Raw genomic sequence first — 18834 nt, 5'->3', positions numbered from 1 at the left:
GTGCAAGACTGTTGAATCTCAGATCTGTACCTCTGAAACAAATAATGCAATGTATGTTAAGAAAGAAAAAAAGAAGAAGAAGAATGTAGCAGGAGGGGAAGAATGAAGGGGGGGAAATCGGAGGGGGAGAAGAACCATGAGAGACGATGGACTCTGAAAAACAAACTGAGGGTTCTAGAGGGGAGGGGGGTGGGGGGATGGGTTAGCCTGGTGATGGGTATTGAGGAGGGCACGTTCTGCATGGAGCACTGGGTGTTATGCACAAACAATGAATCATGGAACACTATATCTAAAACTAATGATGTAATGTATGGGGATTAACATAACAATAAAAAAATAAAAAAATAAAGGTTTATTTATTTATTTGAGAGAGAGAGAGAGAGAGCAGGGAGGGGAGGGGCACAGGGAGAGGGAGAAGGAAACTGAAGCAGGCTCGATCTCATGACCATGAGATCAGACCTGAGCCAAAACCAAGAGTCAGATGCTTAACCAACTGAGCCACCCAGATGCCCCTGGGGCAGTTTTTTTTGTTTGTTTGTTTTTTTGTTTTGTTTTTTAAAGAATACTTTTAATATAGAATTTTTTCCTCTGGGAGGGGTTCTACTATTATTCCTGATCCTTTCTCTCGGTCACATTAGTTCAGAGGTATTGGTGTTTTATACAGATGAGTCCTATAAGATATGAAGCACTGGGGTTTTTATAAGGTGGAATATTTTATTCTCATATTTATGCACCCAGCATTTCCCACCTGCCAGAAGATGTAAAACAGTATCAGATTCCAAGTCTATATTGGAGACCAAATCAAGTGAATATTTACATCTGTCCCTTCTCTTTGTTTTAGCTGGACCAGACCAATTTTGACAAAAGGGTATAGACAGCGCCTGGAATTATCAGACATATACCATGTCCCTTCTGCTGATTCTGCTGACAATCTGTCTGAAAAATTGGAAAGGTATGTTCATGCACATTGTTCATTAGTTGACAGGTGGAATTAATACTATTAATTATTAATACTCTAGATGATGGAGAGCTAACTTATTAGATGGCATAATTCTTAAAATGGCATATTTAAAATAGGAGCATTTTATTTTCTTGCTGAAGTCTTGACCAATTAAGAATTAAACAAGAAAGGTTGAAAGGTTAACCATTTTCCTGATGAATGACTTTTTTTCTGAAAAATAATTCTAAGTTACCTGTCTTTAAAGCACGTTAAGTAGATTTTGTGGAGACTGAAGTAGCATCTTTATGAAGCCAATCATGTATATTTGCCTCCAAAATCTTAATATGTGAATATGAATGTACATACTTGGAAGTCTTAAGGTAATGGCTATCGGATATCAAAAAAATGTAAATATTTCATATTTTCGAGTACATATTGAATGCTAGGTATAGTATCTCCTCTCAGCTCTTGGAGGAAAGCATCATTACTTTCGTCTTTCAGAGAGCAAACTGAGGCTCAGAGAGATGATGGAATTTTCCAGCTAATGACTGACAGAGCCATGATTCTAACGCAGATCTGCACTTAATCACCTCCTCAGGATCAGTGCTTCCCATTGTGGACAAGTTCTCAGAGTTCCCTTTTCTGAGAGTATTAGTTAGAACCCTTTTGATTGCCAGTGACAGAAACCCAATTAACTAGCTTAAGTAAATAGAAGGAATTTGTTGGCTCCTGTAGCTTACCTGTGTGAGGGGTGTAGGCAGAGAACTGGCCTCAGAGACTTAGTGGAACCAGAGACTCTGATGCCACTTGGTGGCATTTGCTTGTGCTGGTTTTATCCTCTCAGACCAGATTTCTCCATGCAGCGGGTCCTTAGAACTCAGCTCATTTCTTTACAAACCACAGAGAAAAGAGCCCTTTCTCCCTGGCCAAATGTGAAAAATCCCAGAGACTCTAGGGTCACACACTCATTCCTTAGACCAAAGGAAAAAAAAGAAACAAAAGAAAAAGAAAAAGAAAAAGTAGCTACTAAATGATTGCCCCAAAATAAAAAAAGTTGAGGCTTATAATTTGTTTACCTTATTTTCATTAAACTCATTTCCCTTTAAAAAATATTTTCAGGGGCGCCTGGGTGGCTCAGTCATTAAGCGTCTGCCTTCGGCTCAGGTCATTATCCCAGAGTCCTGGGATCGAGCCCCACATCGGGCTCCCTGCTCTACGGGAAGCCTGCTTCTCCCTCTCCCACTCCCCCTGCTTGTGTTCCCTCTCTCACTGTGTCTCTCTCTGTCAAATAAATAAATAAAATCTAAAAATAAAATGAAATAAAATAAATATTTTCACGGCAAAGTAAGATATTCAGCCTTATTTTTCTTGGTTTTATTCAAAGAATCAGGCTAGTGGGAATAATAGATTCATATTTCCAAGATCAAGGACCAATCCCTGTTATTGAGCACATACTGTGTGGAAATGTCATGAAACAAGGATATTTTGGTTGGTTTGATTTGGTTTATTTATGATGTTCCCCCCCAGTGCCTAGAATAGGGTCTGGCATATAGTAGATGCTCAATAAATATTTGTTGAATGAATGATAAGTGAATGTGAAATGACTAGCATTATGTAAAAACCTGTAATACTGTTGCAGAGATAAAATATATAAATATAATACATTGTAGGTATATCAGCAAGTTCACAATAAAACAGTAGATATTGAATACCTAAGTTCTGAACAGATGCCGAGGGAAAAATTAATCAGAGAAGGGCTAGGTTAATAAAAGACTGTGTACTCCAGATAAATTTGTATTTGTGGCCAAATAGAGGACACCTGAATTTGTAGGATTATCTGGCCTAAGAATTTTTTCTCCTGTTTTTATTGTACCTCCCATATAAATTCAATTAAAAATACACCTTTTTTTTTTCAATTCAACAACACTGTGCCAGTAGAAGTCCATAAATTCTTACTTTTGTCTTTATTTTGTATCTATTTTCACCCTATGCATTTCTATTTTTAAAAAATAAAATTTTTAAAATTATAATAAAAAATAAAAAAATAAAATTGTTGTTTAGAATTTATGGAAACATTTTGGAAGAGTGACACACCATTTATAGTACTTTGTACCTCTGCATCCTTGGAAAGTGACCCTGGCCTCACAGTTCATAACTGCCTTATGGCAAAGGTCCTTAGGTGGTTACCACGTAGTTGAGGCACACTGGACCATTTGGCTCAGTTTGCGACATTGAACGCTTTATGTCACCCTCCGTGCAAACTGCACCTCCGTTCCATGAGAAGCTACAAAATTGATAAGTATAGAGCTTCTTCCTTTGTGATTTAACTCTCAGTGTTTGGGATTCTTACTGGGTCTGTTATGGTGCTGCGGAAACCACACCACCTTCTCTTCCCTGCTCATTCCTTCTCTCAGGCTATACATTGTTCAAATCCCACCCATTAAAAGAAATTCTCCCACTTTGCCTTTCCCTCAGGTTGCTGCCCCATTCTTCCCCCCTCCCCACTTCTTTCATAGCTATTATTTCTCTGCTTTCCTGGTCTCTCCACTTCTTCACCTTTCCTTTACACCTCAGGTCCCTGAAATATGGTTTCCATGTCTACCATGTTGCTAAAATGACTTTGACCAGGGTCACCAGAGGTCTCTTAATGTAACATAAAATGGCCTCTTCCTACATGACTTCATGTTGACCACTTCTTCCCACCTTGAAACCATTTCTTTGGTCTATGTATCACCTCTCTTTCCTGACTTTCTCATCTGACTCATTCTTTCTTTGAAAGAGAGGCTGAATCTGCCTCCAAATTTAGCTTCTTACCCTGTTGTGAGTCACTGAATGATATGGACGGGAGCAAGGCCTGTGTGTGAGTGAAAGAGTAGAGAGGTGGGTAGATGGGATAGGGTGGTTGGGCATTGTAGATAGTAAGCTTCTTGGGGCAGCCAGAGTCAGTGCACAGAGAATGCCAGGTTTTCCCTCACACCTCAGTTGTGTGTTCTTCCTTTGGGGTAACTTAAAACCACCTCTGATAATCACAGATGAATAGTAATGGACATAGCTCTTAATTAAAGGCAAAACCTTTACCGAGTTCTTGCCTGTGAAACTTTTCATCTCTGTACAGTTTAGTAATGAAGATCAGGGTAAGATTTAGAGACATGTTTTAACCACTTGGGAAGAGAAAGGGCTTTCATTAACAGATAGAAAGGGCTCTTATGTAATCATAATACACTGATGAACTTACAGTTTTTAAAAGAGGATTTATTGGATACCACCATTCTTTCAGACTATGTGGTCTCTTTTCCTACCAGAAAATATAGAATTTGATTCTCTTCTAATTTCCCAAAGACTTTTACTCTAATAAATGACTTTAATAGTTGAAAATGAAGTTTGACAGTATTTGTTTCATACCCCTACATTTAAAAACAGCCACTTAGACAAGTTTTTCTAATGTTAAATAACAGAAAAATCCACCTGACTTTTTATGTTGTTTTTTGTTTTTTGTTTTTTTTTTTGGACAGTTAAATTTTGTAAAATCTACTACAGTTCTAAACAAGTAAAGATCAAAAGATGAAGGGGGAAAAAAGTTAAATTTTTGTTTATTTTTCACTTTGTACCAAGCACAGTAATGTATATTCATAAGAGCCATACTTTATTTGTCCACCTCTTGCATTGCTTTAAAGAAGCCCAGAACCTTCCTTTAATACTAAAGTCTGACCTTGCAATGAAATCAACTCCCTGAAAATTGATATATAGTGACGCATCAAATTCTGCCAAATATCTGACTGAGTGTTGGTGTTGGAAGGTCTCTACAAGGTTTTTTTTGTCTCTTCAGTCACTTGGGTTAATCTCCTTGGATGTCGTTGTGAGACTAAAACTCAAATATTTGCACATGCAACTTATTGGTCCCGCTTTTTATTCTTTTGCAGAGAATGGGACAGAGAGCTGGCATCAAAGAAAAACCCCAAACTCATTAATGCCCTCCGGCGATGCTTTTTCTGGAGATTCATGTTCTATGGAATCTTACTATATTTAGGGGTAAGGATCTCATTTGTAAATTCATTATGGATAATAAGTATATTCATTAATATGATTTTATTTTATTTTATTATTATTTTTTTAAAGATTTTATTTATTTATTTGACAGAGACAGCGAGAGCAGGAACACAAGCAGGGGGAGTGGGAGAGGGAGAAGCAGGCTTCCCACCGAGCGGGGAGCCCGATGTGGGACTCGATCCCAGGACTCTGGGATCATAACCTGAGCCGAAGGCAGACGCTTAACGACTGAGCCACCCAGGCGCCCCATTATTATGATTTTATTAATCCAAAGTAATTATATTCATTTTTATGACTAGGGTAATCTCGTGTTCAGATAAAAGGACTAATTCAACTCCAAATACAAAGAAACCACTAAAACTCTAGTAGAGACAAGTAAAAATGCACTAAGGTGTCCTGGAATGCAGGTGGCAATCTACAATTTAAAGTGTGTTCAGAAATAAATAAATAAATAAATAAATAAATAAATAAATAGATTCAGTAAAATAAATTTCTTTGAAGAGGTTTATTTTCTGTTATGATCCCAAATCACGTTATCTTACTAGTATATGAGATTGCTGGTGCTTTTATTTTTCTGTATTTGACAGTAGAATTTCAAGATACAATGTCAGGAGAAGAATGAGGTCAAGTTTAGCCAATTATCTACATGGATATCTGTAATATTTTGAAATCATATCTGCATACTGAGTTTCAGGAAAAAATAGCAAAAATTTAAAATTTGGCAGTGAGGTACGGTTGTGATATATTTTCTCAGTCTCTTAATGTCTCCATCAGTGAGAAGAGAGCTCCATGCCTGAAAGCCCCAGGCTTTCTGGTATTGAAGTGTAGTCTGGGATGTTTCCCAGCTGCTGTTAAATGTGACTCGGATCTATTATTTTTTTATATCACCAGAGCATCATTTCATATCCTTGGTTGTAACCTGTAAAAGGCAATGATGGGTTGAAAACTTATTTAGTCCTTAAGTGAAGGCTGTGTACAACATTTGCTCTGGTGGAAGTACCATCTGGATTCACATGTGTTATACTCATATTGGTCTGCATGCACTGGAGAAATAGCAGTACCACAGTGTCTAGTGTCTCCCCAAAAGATGCCATTCAAGTTGCATGTTTTTAAGAATTTGTAGTTTGTACATACCAAGAAAAAAATGCATTTAAAATTTTATCTTGACAAAAATGATCACATTTAGATCCAGCACGTTTTATAATGCTCTTGACAATCACCTGGAAAAATTCTTCTGGCTTTTGAAATTATCTGTCATCCATCTATCCATCCTTCCATCCACCCACATCTACCTACCTACCTACCTACCTATTTACCTACCTATTGTCCATCTAATCTTTCTACCTCTCTATTCCTATAGAAACCTGCAACAGTTTGGGGGTGAAAATATTTTGTTCGTAAGTATGAGTAAGGCAGCTCAAGAATTAATTATCTTTTAAGATGTCTTTGAGGTGATTTTTCTCACTGAGAGCACTCAGAACTTTGGGAAACAATTTTATCCGTAGCATCTGGCTCTATTTGACTTAATTAAAAAAATCTTTTGTTGGTTGTCTTAATGATTATACTGTATACATTTGAGTCAGTGTATAGAAGTACAATTCACTCTGGTCATACATAAGAATGTAACATTCTCAATAAGTTATTGTCGGATTGAAGTGAATGACACTTTCAACACTTGTTATGTCATGACTGAGACTATGGTAGGACTGACAGTTTTCCTCAGTCTCTCCTCAGTCATGGTCTCCATCACATGCTGCTTCCGTTGATTAATATAAGCACTACTGAGTAGAAGCAGGAAGAGAGGCCTTGTGATCAAGCACCTTTTATGCCCTGGCTTCTGAAATAATTTATCCAGGAGCATCGAAGTTTCATGCAAACAAAAGCACTCACCTAACTGTGGAAGTTAAGATGATACATGAGCATAATTGCCGATTTTTTCTCAGTCGTGTGTACAAAACCACGACTGAATATAGTTTAATATTTATTGAGTATAATGTTTATTGTACCTAATCTATTCCAGGTTCAGCATTAAGCCCTTTATGCAGATTGGTTTATTTAATTCTTCTAGTAACTCCATGGAACAGATGTTATTTTCTCTAATATACAGGAAAGGAAATTGAAACTCGGGGAAATTATGAAACTTTCCAGAGTCACCCATATGGTAAATTTTAGTGATAGGTCTCTTTAGCTCCAAAGTCTATGACCCTTCTGCAATATCAGATTATACTTGCCATCTCATTCTATTTGTAATGACTGTATTTAGCTACTCAACAGAATGGTGTCTCTAGTAACCAGTCTTAGGTCTGCTGGGTTTCTTTGCACCTTCTCAGGAGACCCAGGTTAACAGAAGCTGAAGGGTTGAGGATTCTTCCAGGGTCACCTTTGGGGCAAAGCTGCAGAAAGTTCACAGTAGGAAGCGGGATAGGGGGACCAAAGAGAATCTTCTCCCTCGCTTATACTCCAGAAGGAACTGTGGGGAACCCGCCCAAGGGCCAGTAGTGCTAGGGTCAAACTTATAAACAAAACTAAAGGGTAGAAGAATGGAGTGGGTGTGCAGAAGGACTTATTCTTAAACTTCTCAAGTCTTAAACCTATCCCAGCAAAAGGAATCTGAAAGGCTTTCCCATGGCTGGGAGTGAGGGATGAGGTGCTCTCCAGCTAACCTGAGCCCTGGGCTGCAGGTCTGGAACCATCGGCACGTTTGAAGTGCAGAGTTTATTTCTGCCAGCTCACCTGCTACTGCTAACCAACAGAATATTGGTGAGAAGAAGGGCGGATGGGAAAAGCAGCTGAAACAGGTGTGGTGGGAAGGCATGGAGAGAAAAATTTACATTGGTCGTGGTACAGGCGTGGCGAGGCTGGTGGTTTCTCCACCTTGTCACAGAGAAAAGGCCTCACTGAGGTTGTGAAGTTTTAATTAATTAATTTATTTTTTAAGATTTTATTTATTTATTTGACAGAGAGAGACACGGCGAGAGAGGGAACACAAGCAGGGGGAGTGGGAGAGGGAGAAGCAGGCTTCCCGCTGAGCAGGGAGCCTGATGCGGGGCTTGATCCCAGGACCCTGGGATCATGACCTGAGCCGAAGGCAGATGCTTAACGACTGAGCCACCCAGGCGCCCCAGTTGTGAAGTTTTAAGTAGTGAAAATATTGAAGATTTAAGTCTTAAAGACTTTAGATAACCATGTCGTCAGTAAGACGAATGCAGCTTTTCAGGGTGCCTCATCTCAGGGCTCCATATTTTTGTCACTTACAGAAGAAGGAAGAAAATGTAGCCATTCTTATAAGACCTCTGTCGTTTTAAACAACTTATACCAATGCCTTAGTATTGATGGTATTCTTTTTGGGCATTCTTTTTTTTCTCTGCATATATCAGCTTGGTAATTGTTAAAGTCCATGAAATGAGCGAGGGTTCTTGAAATTGCTGTAACACTACTCTTGGTAAAAGGTGGACATGCTTTCAAAATGTCCTGTACATCCTTAGTCCCTCTGAATCAGGATAATTGTGATGTAAAGAGTGTTTGGTTGGTTTCAGGACCGGTAGAAAAAGTACTGCGAAATTTGCTTTTGACTGTGAAATGTTAAGAAAAAAAGGAAACGCCATCATAAAGGAGCTTATCTCTCTGCAATAGTTGCTGTAATTTTAAATCATATTAGTTATGGCCTCCCTTCATTAGCTATGTACTTGTTTTTTTTCCTCCATCTGACTCAGCAGCCAGATACAACATTATCTTTCACATTTAAGACTCCTAGCATAGAAGAGAAACAGGCTGTTGGAAAGCTGAGCATGAGAGTCAATTAAGGATAGTGAGAGGCAAGCCAAGTGGAGGGAGTTCTGTAAGCAGATTACTGAGAGAAGATGGTGATCCCTTCTTGAGTCTGAGGCAGCTCTGGGCATATTTCCATTATCAAGGTGAGATGTGTGTCAGTGCAACTTGGGTCAAACTCCTTTTATTCATTAAACCCCAAGAAGGTTAAGGACATAGAGTAGAAGTCCTAGTACTAATGTTGCTGGAGTTCCCAAGTCCCATGTCTGTATTGCAGAAGATCTTTGTCCCTTATGTTTTGACAAAGACATTGAGTAGGGACTTGAATACAAGCCTACTGCTAAGAAAAAGAGAGTGTTTTGGGGAATTTTGCACACAGATAGTCCCTGGAGTAGGCTTTGACTTATGTATTTCACTTTTACATGATTGGCTACCTAAGGACAGTTAGCTCCAGCAAATCTCCTTCTTCTAGATACCTGTTAGGTAGGACCCCTTTCTCATCTTCCTTCCCACTCCTACCTCTCCCCAAATGTAGCTCTCTCTCTAACCCTAGCAGTGACTTGCACGCTGTATTCCCTAAACTCGCCCTATATCCTATTTCTATTCCCTAATAGAACCCCCATCTCTAAAACACACTTCCTTGTACTCTCTACCCAAATGAAGGTAATCTACACCTTCCCTCAGTTCCAACAGAGTTGGAAGTTCTTGGGGTTTAGATTTCTTTGAAATATAAGGAATTTTTATATCACTCTTTAAAGTATCCAGTAGCCCCATGCCAGGTAATGTGATCTAATTGGTTTGGGATGGGCCCTGGGATACTAGTATCCTCATCAAGGTCCCCAGGTGATTCTGATTCAGGTAGACAAGCACCATTATCACTGAATGCATCTGACTTTTGCTAGAATCTAAGGGGAGGGGTTGGGTGGCCCACATTGAGGGAACTTTTTAGTTTGATTTTTTTCTTAATGATAATATGGAAAAATTTAAAAACATATAAAAATAAATATTAACTCTTAATGACATAGAGCAGTGTTTCTCAAACTTTAATATGCATACCAGTAACCCAGGGATCTAGCTGAGCTACAGATTCTGATTTAGGAGGTTTCTGGTGAGACCCTAAAGTTCTGTATTTCTAAAAGCTCCCAGGTGAAGGTTTTGCAGGGTTGTGGGAGAAGAGAAAGCCTAGGTCGAAGGAATAGTTGTGAAAAGAGAAGTAGGCAGATTCATCAGGGCTGAGGAGCCCCTGAATAAAAGCAATGGGGGGAATCCCACTGAGATCAAAATGTAGCTTAGAGGCATATTGGAAAGTCCCAAAGTAACTAGTGTTAACTTTCCATGTCTTCCTCCGGCACCCCTCCCAGGACTACTGGAGAGAGGCAGATGACAGGGTGCATGGAGAAGGCAAAGATACAGCTAAGAGGGACTCTGTTTCTCTTCCAAGATTGCAGTAGGACATGTTACCTCTTTTTCTGTAGAAACTTTGTTATACAGGTGGGTTGGGTTTTTATGTACCGTATTATTTGAATACTATTTGAACAGAACGGTGTTCTAAGAGCATTTAGCGGTATATGTACTTTTTAAAAAAAGATTTATTTATTTGAGAAAGAGAGAGAGAGCGAGTGATGCAAACATGGTGGGGAGGACAAGAGGGAGAGAGAGAATCCAAGAATCTCAAGCAGACTCCCCACTGAGCAGAGAGCCCAACACAGGGCTTGATCTCACAACCTTGAGATCATGACCTGAGCCAACGTCAAGAGTCAGATGCTTAACCCACTGAGCCACCCAGGTGCCCCGAGCAGTATATGTACTTTTTTTTTTTAGATTTATTTATTTATTTGAGAGAGAACAGGAGTGGGAGGGGCAGAGGGAGAGGGAGAGAGAATCTCAAGCAGACTCCATGCTGAGCATGGAGCCTGACGTGGGGCTCGATCTAATGACACTGAGATCAGGACCTGAGCTGAAACCAAGAGTTGGAGGCTTAACCAACTGCACCACCAAGGCACCCCGCCTTGAAGGCTAACGTAGGAATCCAATAGCATGTCCAGTAGAATATTGTATCTAAGACAAAATTCATCTCCTGTTCTTTCATGTGGAATTTTGGAACAAAATTGATGTGTAAATTCGGAATTGTTTGTGATCGTATTTGTTAAAACTTCCACTGGATATGAGGGCCTCCAGGCCTCCCATTCCTGGTAGGAATATGGTGCATTTTTAGCACTTGTAGTTAACCGGTATCCAGTAGTGACTAAGGAATAAAATATGGTGAAATAAAGTAAAATATATGTGATGCACTCAAATATGTATTTTTTTTTTTCAAAAGTGGGATTTTTTTTTTCCCTTAATTCCCCTAGGGCATGCTCATGCCTTATTGCCACAAGCTCATTTTATGATCTAGGGACAAATCAGAGAACTTGTCTGGATCTCAGTTTCCTTGAATATACGGTGAAAGCGGCTGTAGTAAAGTGTTTAATCTCTATGATCTCTTCAACCTTTTAAATTATGTGTCCATGCTATGGGTCCTAGAGAAGTAGCCTTCATCTTAAATCACAGTGATCTAAACTTATAACTTGATTTGGTGAGTTGATGTTGAACTAATCATAATCCTTGCACTGATGGTCAATTGAGAGAGAAACAGGTCATGTTATAACTTTTCCATTTCAATTTATGGTTATGAATAAGAAGAAGGCTTTGGAGTCAAATGTTTAGTTCAAAGCCTAGCTTTACCACTTAGTAGCTGTGTGACACTGGGCGAGTTATTCAAACTTGAATAGATCCCAGTACATAACAAGTGCTTCGTAAATGATAGCTATTACTGTATCTTTAAATAGAATATCTACCTACCTGCACATATACTCATATCATTTGCATTTCCCTCTAAATGCTGTAAGCAGTCTTAAAGCATCCATTTGATTTTTATAGGGCACAGGAATATGTTTTGCTAGTGTTTTAAAAATGATAGCTAGATTCTAAGCGTTACTTCAGAAATTAAAGTTAATATTTTAACACATCTTCCATTATTACATTTTCTGGATTAAACCTACTATTCCTGCTATTCAACAAATCCAAGAACTTTTTCTTATAAAACATGAAGAATATAGCTTAGATTTCTAGTGAGGGCATTGCTGATAAGTTAATGAGTCAATAAACCCTAAAAGGAAAATAGCAAAAGCAAAACATTTGTATTAGGCATTGAATCTAAAAACACGATTCAGAGGTAGACAGAATCTCAATATTTTTTGAGATTCTATTCTTGATGTGGTATACAAACATTTTTATAAAAACTACAAACAACTGTGGCAGTGAATAGGTGTTATTTTTTATGCTGAATATGGAAAAATTCTTCCTTTAGCACTTAGTATAAAGCCAAAAATTACCATCAGGCTCTAGTGTATCAAGATAAACAAAAATTTGACACCCTTGTTTACCCTGTAAAAAGCAGAATCTTAAGCCTTTGTTTTGGTATATAAGCCAGAACTCTTTGTATCTTATGAAAAGTTATAGGTGTATATCTGCATGTATGTTTACTTTCTTTTGTGTTTTTGTGTGCATGTTTTCTTTTTATCATTTATTAATTATCATAAGTTATATGCAATTTTCTATCCAAAATTGTATTATTCTTTTAAGTATTTTTTATGACTATGAAAGTAATCAGATAATTACTGATAGATTGATGTCTATCCAGTTTTTTTTTCCCATGGGAACGTCTACTTAATAAAGACAGGGTGATCATTGCTTTATATAATGTGTTATAAATCTGCTTCTCTTCTTACTGTGTTATGAATGCGTTTTCATGTCATTAGATGCTTTTCTACCTAGTCACCTTAATGTTTAATGAATCATGTGGCTGTACCATAATTTATCAGTTCCCCATTGTTAAATATTTATATTGCCTCTAATTTTTCATAATTATAAACAGTCCTTCAATGCACATCCCTTTAAAACCTAATTTTAGCAGATTTGCAGATTTTCAAATTGCTTTCCAGAAAAGATGTACTAATTTACTTTCTTGCTACTAAAGTGTGCAAATTCAGTCCTCACCAATAATAGGTATTGTCACTTAAAAAATATTTCCAAATCGCTCAGTGAAAAAGAGTATGTTATTATTTTTACTTGCATTACTTTTGTGAGTTTCCAGTGAGTTTAAACAGTTTTTATGTATTAATTAAGCATTTATATTTCTTTTTGTATATGCAACTGCCTTTTTGTGTATTTTGGTCTATTTTAGTACTTGTCTTTTTGATATATGAGAAAATATTTTCCCCAGCCTAGCATTTGTTTCTAGTGAGTTTTTACCTTTTATTTTATTTTTTATTTTTATTTATTTTTTGACAGAGAGATACTCAGTGAGAGAGGGAACACAAGCAGTGGGAGTGGGAGAGGGAGAAGCAGGCTTCCCACGGAGCAGGGAGCCCGATGCGGGGCTCGATCCCAGGACCCTGGGATCATGACCTGAGCCGAAGGCAGATGCTTAATGACTGAGCCACCCAGGCGCCGCTACCTTTTATTTTCTTAACAATTAGAAGTTTTAATTTTTAAAAATTTGCTGCCAAATCTATAAACCTTTTCCTTTGTTCTCTGCTTTTGTCATCAGACATTTTTAAAAGTCCTTCCTTCCCAAATATTTTTGTTTCTACATGTAAATATCTAATCCATTTGGGATTTATTTTGGTGTATGTTTGAGATAGAAATCTAATTTTAAAAATGAGTATCCAGTTTCTTCATCATTTATTGCATAATCTATACCTTCTCCACTGAATTAAAATGCCATATTATATATAAAATTATTACATGTACTTGGACCTGTTCACAGATAAATCTGTCTATTTCTTTGTCATGCCACATATTATAATAGCTGTATAATATGACTTAATATGCAGTAATGTAAACGCTTTCACATTTTTCTTATTCCTCAAATGTTTTTGACTAGTTTCTAATTTTTTCAAATGGAATTTAGAATCCTTTATCCATTGATTCAACAAATATTTGCTGGGTGGATATTCTGTGGTAGGTATTGTGCGTTATGTTGGGATTGTTGTAGAAACTAAGACAAACAGTCCCTGCTACTTTGGTGCTGAAAGTTCAGTTCCAAAGAATCTACTTGAAATTCTGATGAAGATTGCGTTAGTCTTACAAAATGGAGGAGAATGCTAATTTTCATAGTATTTGGTTTTTCTTTATAGATAATTTTTAAGTCCTTAAAAATTGGGAAATTTCTTTAGTTTCAGAATAGTCCAAGCCATGAAGTATACAAAGCTTTCACATATCAAGAATAGAGGACTTTGTTTTTCCCAGTCATTTACAGGGATGATTTTTGTAAAGGACTGTAATTCATAGACCAAGCTGGTTGCCATTGTTTTCCTTTCTAAATAAAGAAAAAAAAAATCAGGTGCTATCTGTAAGTGGTTCCCTTGTAAATATTAGAGAACATGCTGCTTCAAACAGATTAAGGAAAATACTTTGGGGGGTTGGAGTGCTGATTTTGTCCTTGAATGTTGACAGTTCCATGTTGCGGTGAGGTTTATGTTGGTTTGCTGTTTGAAGATGATCCTATTATTGGCATTTTTCTCTACCAAAAATAAAGTACATTTTTTTTTCTGTGAACATGTACCCTCCCAGAGTAGCATAACTGGTGTCTTTGTGGAATAGCCATTATTGTTCAAAGGATGAGTATGTCCTCTTTTGGTTGAGGCAAGATGACGACTAACTAATTCAGTAATGGTAATATGTAAAATAGATGCCTGAATCAGATTAAGACATATTTTACTTATTTTGTTAAAAACTGCAACTGAGGGGCGCCTGGGTGGCTCAGTCGTTAGGCGTCTGCCTTCGGCTCAGGTCATGATCCCGGGGTCCTGGGATCGAGCCCTGCATTGGGCTCCCTGCCCAGCAGGAAGCCTGCTTCTCCCTCTCCCACTCCCCCTGCTTGTGTTCCCTCTCTCGCTGTGTCTCTCTCTGTCAAATAAATAAGTCTTAAAAAAAAAACAAAAACAAAACTGCAACTGAATAACCACTCAGCAAGTAGGTCTGTTGTGATAGAGATGGCAGGTTATGGAAAAAATGTACTGCCAAACAGTGGCAGGGAGTGGAGTTCAAGTTACTCACTAGGAAAACACTTAGTACACCTGTACATTTCTCATTCTAAAAATTCTGTGTACAGCTCAACTGCCAAAATATTTCATGTATGTCATGATAATCAAATGAAAATATCTCATGAACTCCGCTATATAACTATAGTAGTGCTATGTAGATGTTACTAATGAACACACCATTCCAGAAACCACACATTTGCTCTATGGTCACTCTTCACTTTTCAATCAAAAATACCTCCAAATGACTTTTGCTAGAACCAAAAATCAAATCTTAGTTCAAAGCATAAAAATATTGAAAACAACGTCAAGAGTTTTACATACGGTGTGGCCCTCTGTGTAAGCCCTTTTTAAATCCTTCTCTAGAGATGAAAATTCTTGTGTTGAAATTATGGGGCCATTTTGTGGAAAGGAAATGAAATCTAATTTCTTTGTTTTTCCTCTTTTCAGGAAGTCACCAAAGCAGTCCAGCCTCTCTTACTGGGAAGAATCATAGCTTCCTATGACCCAGATAACAAGGAGGAACGCTCCATTGCGATTTACCTAGCCACAGGCTTATGCCTACTCTTTGTCATAAGGCCGCTGCTCCTGCACCCAGCCATTTTTGGCCTTCATCACATTGGAATGCAGATGAGAATAGCTTTGTTTAGCTTGATTTATAAGAAGGTAATGCTTTCTTGCACAGTCTCCGTGTTTTAAATGTCTTAAATGTCATGTTGATACACATAAGGGATAAACGCTGAAATCAATTTTGTATGCCTGTGTAGTAAATGGCAGCAATAATTAATGTTTCTAATTTTCCTTGGTAATTAATTCAGTTCATTTCAGCTAATAATTATTGAGCATCTTCTATAAACTGCCTGTATTATGGATTTCATTTTATTAAATTAGTCATGTCATCATTTTTTGGAATCTGTGGCTCCCCATTAAAATGATACTTACTATCTGCATAAAAGTCATTGACAAAATATCATCTTGTGGTAAAATGCCATGTAACTTTATGTTCAATAACAAGAGTATAGTATGTAATTGTTAGTCTTAATCCAAGAGGTAACAGTTTCTCCCTTAATTGGTTGTAACCCAGTGGTGGCATCCACTCATCCCCTGCTTTATTTTGAGTTAGATTTTTGTCATCCTGTGAGTCCTGCAAATTAAAAATTTTTGCAACAGCACATGCATGGCAACCATAAGAACCTTCTCTGCTTTTCTGTGTGCATTGTCCAGTCAGAAGCCCAAGTTGCTGAAGCATGATTTAGGTGAATGCAGATTAAGACCTACCTACCTTACAAAACCAATTTAAGGTCATTTCAGTAACATGTGTTTTCTAGACTATGTGTGACTGCTTGGATCTACCAAGTCATTACAGAAAGCTATTTTGGTTGAATCATTTCGATACTCTTTTACCCTTCTTCTCTTTTTCCTCCCCCACTGTAAAAACTTTATATACTTGGCTTATAAGGGACCTGGATCTGAAATTACCTCTAGCAAATAACCCATAACACTTCCATAATATATATGCAAGGTCAGTTGTATTGTAAAACCTCGACAGTCATACTTTATTGTTCAAAACAGCCTTTTATGGAGGCACAAGAAAAAAAAAACGGAGTCCACAGTTTAATCAGATCACCTCAGCTACAACCTCTTCAGTTCACAAGTACCAGGAAAACATGGGTAATAAATCAACAGAAATTTTATTTTGATCCAGAAGTTTTATGTAAGTGAATAAATTATTGGGTATTACTTGGGAGGTAGAATTGCACAGCATGAATATCAAAGAAAGTTCAATTCAGTCTAAAAAATATTTATAAAAAATGCTTATTATCGTCATAATAAGTGATAGCTAAGGATGTACATGACAAGCTTCTAAGTGAACTAGGTATATTACCTCATTTGATCTTCTCTAAAACTCTCTATCATAGGAGCTATTCTCCCTGTTTTATGCATAAAGTATTTTAAGAAGGTAAGACCTATAGAGAACTGTGCAAAAAGCTCAAAATTTCTGAAATAGGTGAATCATAGTCCTTGACATGGAGGATTTTCCAAATATTAGAGGGGAAAAGTACTGGAATAATATAGCAAGGCAAATTGTCTTATATAGGAGGAGAGAGGTATGAGGTACTCTAGGCTAAGGGGAGGAGAGATCAAAGAAAGAGAAGGTTAGTTTGTAAATAAGTCCATATATAACATTTAGCACAAATACAGCAATATATGCACTTTCAGGTCCAGAACACATTCAGGAAAAGTTAGACGCTATTGTATCTGTCCTTTTTTTCTCTCATTTTTGAGTAGCTGTGTCATGACCCGGTTTGTTTACCCCTCTAGGCACACTTATTAGCCTGCATTGGTATCAGCACTAGAAAAATGCAGCTGTATCTTCCCATGGCTGTGGTTTGGTCCCTAAAGTGAACCTAAAGTTAACTGGTCCCATATCTGACCAGCTCCATCCACATGGCAGGCAGCCACTGTTTCTTACAGTATCCTAAATATTATACTACAAAGCTGTTTTGCTTTGTTCTAAAATCTGCAACTATGATACATTCAAATTATATTTTAAGTAATGAATCTAAATACATTATATAAATGTCAAATCATTATGGTGTGCATCTGAAACGAAGACAAGATTGTTAAGTCAATTATACTTCAATTCAAAATTGAAAAATACAAGAAAATAATGAATCTAAATACAAACTAAATTTATCTTTGCCTGTGAATTTCTAGAAGATAGAGATAATTAAAATGAACAAATATTTACTGAGTGCTTACTGTGCACAGAGCTCCCTGTTAAGCCCTCTGAACTCAAAATCACCTGAGACAGTCTGTTACTGAATCATGTGTAACCCAGCTCAATAGAATTTTCCCTGTCATATTGTTCTAATAGTGTTTTGAAATAAACTGCTTTGATTCCTTCTTCATCTGTGCTTATCTAAATGCTATTCATTATTCCACACCCACCTTAAATTCTACCTCTTCAATAAAATCCAGATTTTTGTAACTAGATATGTGAACCTTCTCTTAACCACCCTATTATATTCTGCTCCCTTTAACTCATTTATCATATCAAATTTAGTTATGTGTGTACTAGGTTACCTTGAGGTAAGAATTATGTATTAAGAAATCCTAATAATAATCCCTGAAGCCTTGAACCCAGTGATTTGCATCTCCTAAGTGCTCAAAACATATACATTCAGTTGAAACAAATGTTGGATGGGTATTCTCCAACCAAAGGCATCTAGTGGCTAATCAATTCTTATTAAATTTTGCAGGCAAAGTTTGACTGTGATCTTTCACAATCGTGATTTATCTACTTAACAATTTTACTTGTGTATAGGCATGTATTTTTCTTTGTAATATTTAAGGATTTTGTATTGTTAATACAATCTTTCACAAAATCATTAATGATTCAGTTATTCATAATATACTTTTATTGACTTTAATCATAATTTTATTCAATAGAATTACTATAGGACTCTACTGTAGGTCAATAGTGTTGCTTTAAGATTATCGTTTTTTTAATTTTTAATTTTTAAAGATTTTATTTATTTATTAGAGAGAGGGAGAGAGAGTGAGCACAAGTGGGGAAGAGGGGCAGAGGGGCAAAGGGAGAGGGAGAAGCAGACTCTCCAGTGAGTAGAGAGGCCGATGCAGGGCTCAGTCCCAGGACCTGGGGATCATGACCTGAGCCAAAGGCAGGCACTTGACTGACTGAGCCACCCAGGTGCCCCAAGATTATAGGTTTTAATCTCAAATTTTGCTACCTGTAAAAACAAAACAAGAAAGCCCACCAAAATCTCCACACTATACAGATGGATATTTAAGTGTAATATCATTCCTGTTTGGGAGTAGAAAGCATGTCATTACTGTCTAGATGCTGGAAAATGAAATAACTACAGGCATGTTAATATAATATTTTTTGTGAAGAGAAATATTTATAAATCTGAGAAGATACCAAGGTAAATGGACATAAAATAATAATTTTCATGACCTTTACTTAAA

General features: G+C 37.2%; 1 protein-coding gene across 1 annotated transcript in view; it reads left to right on the top strand.

Moving 5' to 3' along the window:
- CFTR (CF transmembrane conductance regulator) overlaps positions 1 to 18834 on the top strand; it is a 164831-nt gene that overhangs the window by 27637 nt on the left and 118360 nt on the right. Inside the window, exons 2-4 of the mRNA XM_032401186.1 lie at positions 842 to 952; positions 4861 to 4969; positions 15292 to 15507. Coding sequence (XP_032257077.1) covers positions 842 to 952; positions 4861 to 4969; positions 15292 to 15507 — 436 coding nt within the window. The remainder of the gene's footprint in view (positions 1 to 841; positions 953 to 4860; positions 4970 to 15291; positions 15508 to 18834) is intronic.

The sequence above is a fragment of the Phoca vitulina genome, unplaced genomic scaffold (genome assembly GCF_004348235.1).
Source record: "Phoca vitulina isolate PV1807 unplaced genomic scaffold, GSC_HSeal_1.0 scaffold4, whole genome shotgun sequence".
Classification (NCBI taxonomy): domain Eukaryota; kingdom Metazoa; phylum Chordata; class Mammalia; order Carnivora; family Phocidae; genus Phoca; species Phoca vitulina.
This window is presented reverse-complemented; position numbering and strand designations above follow the sequence as displayed.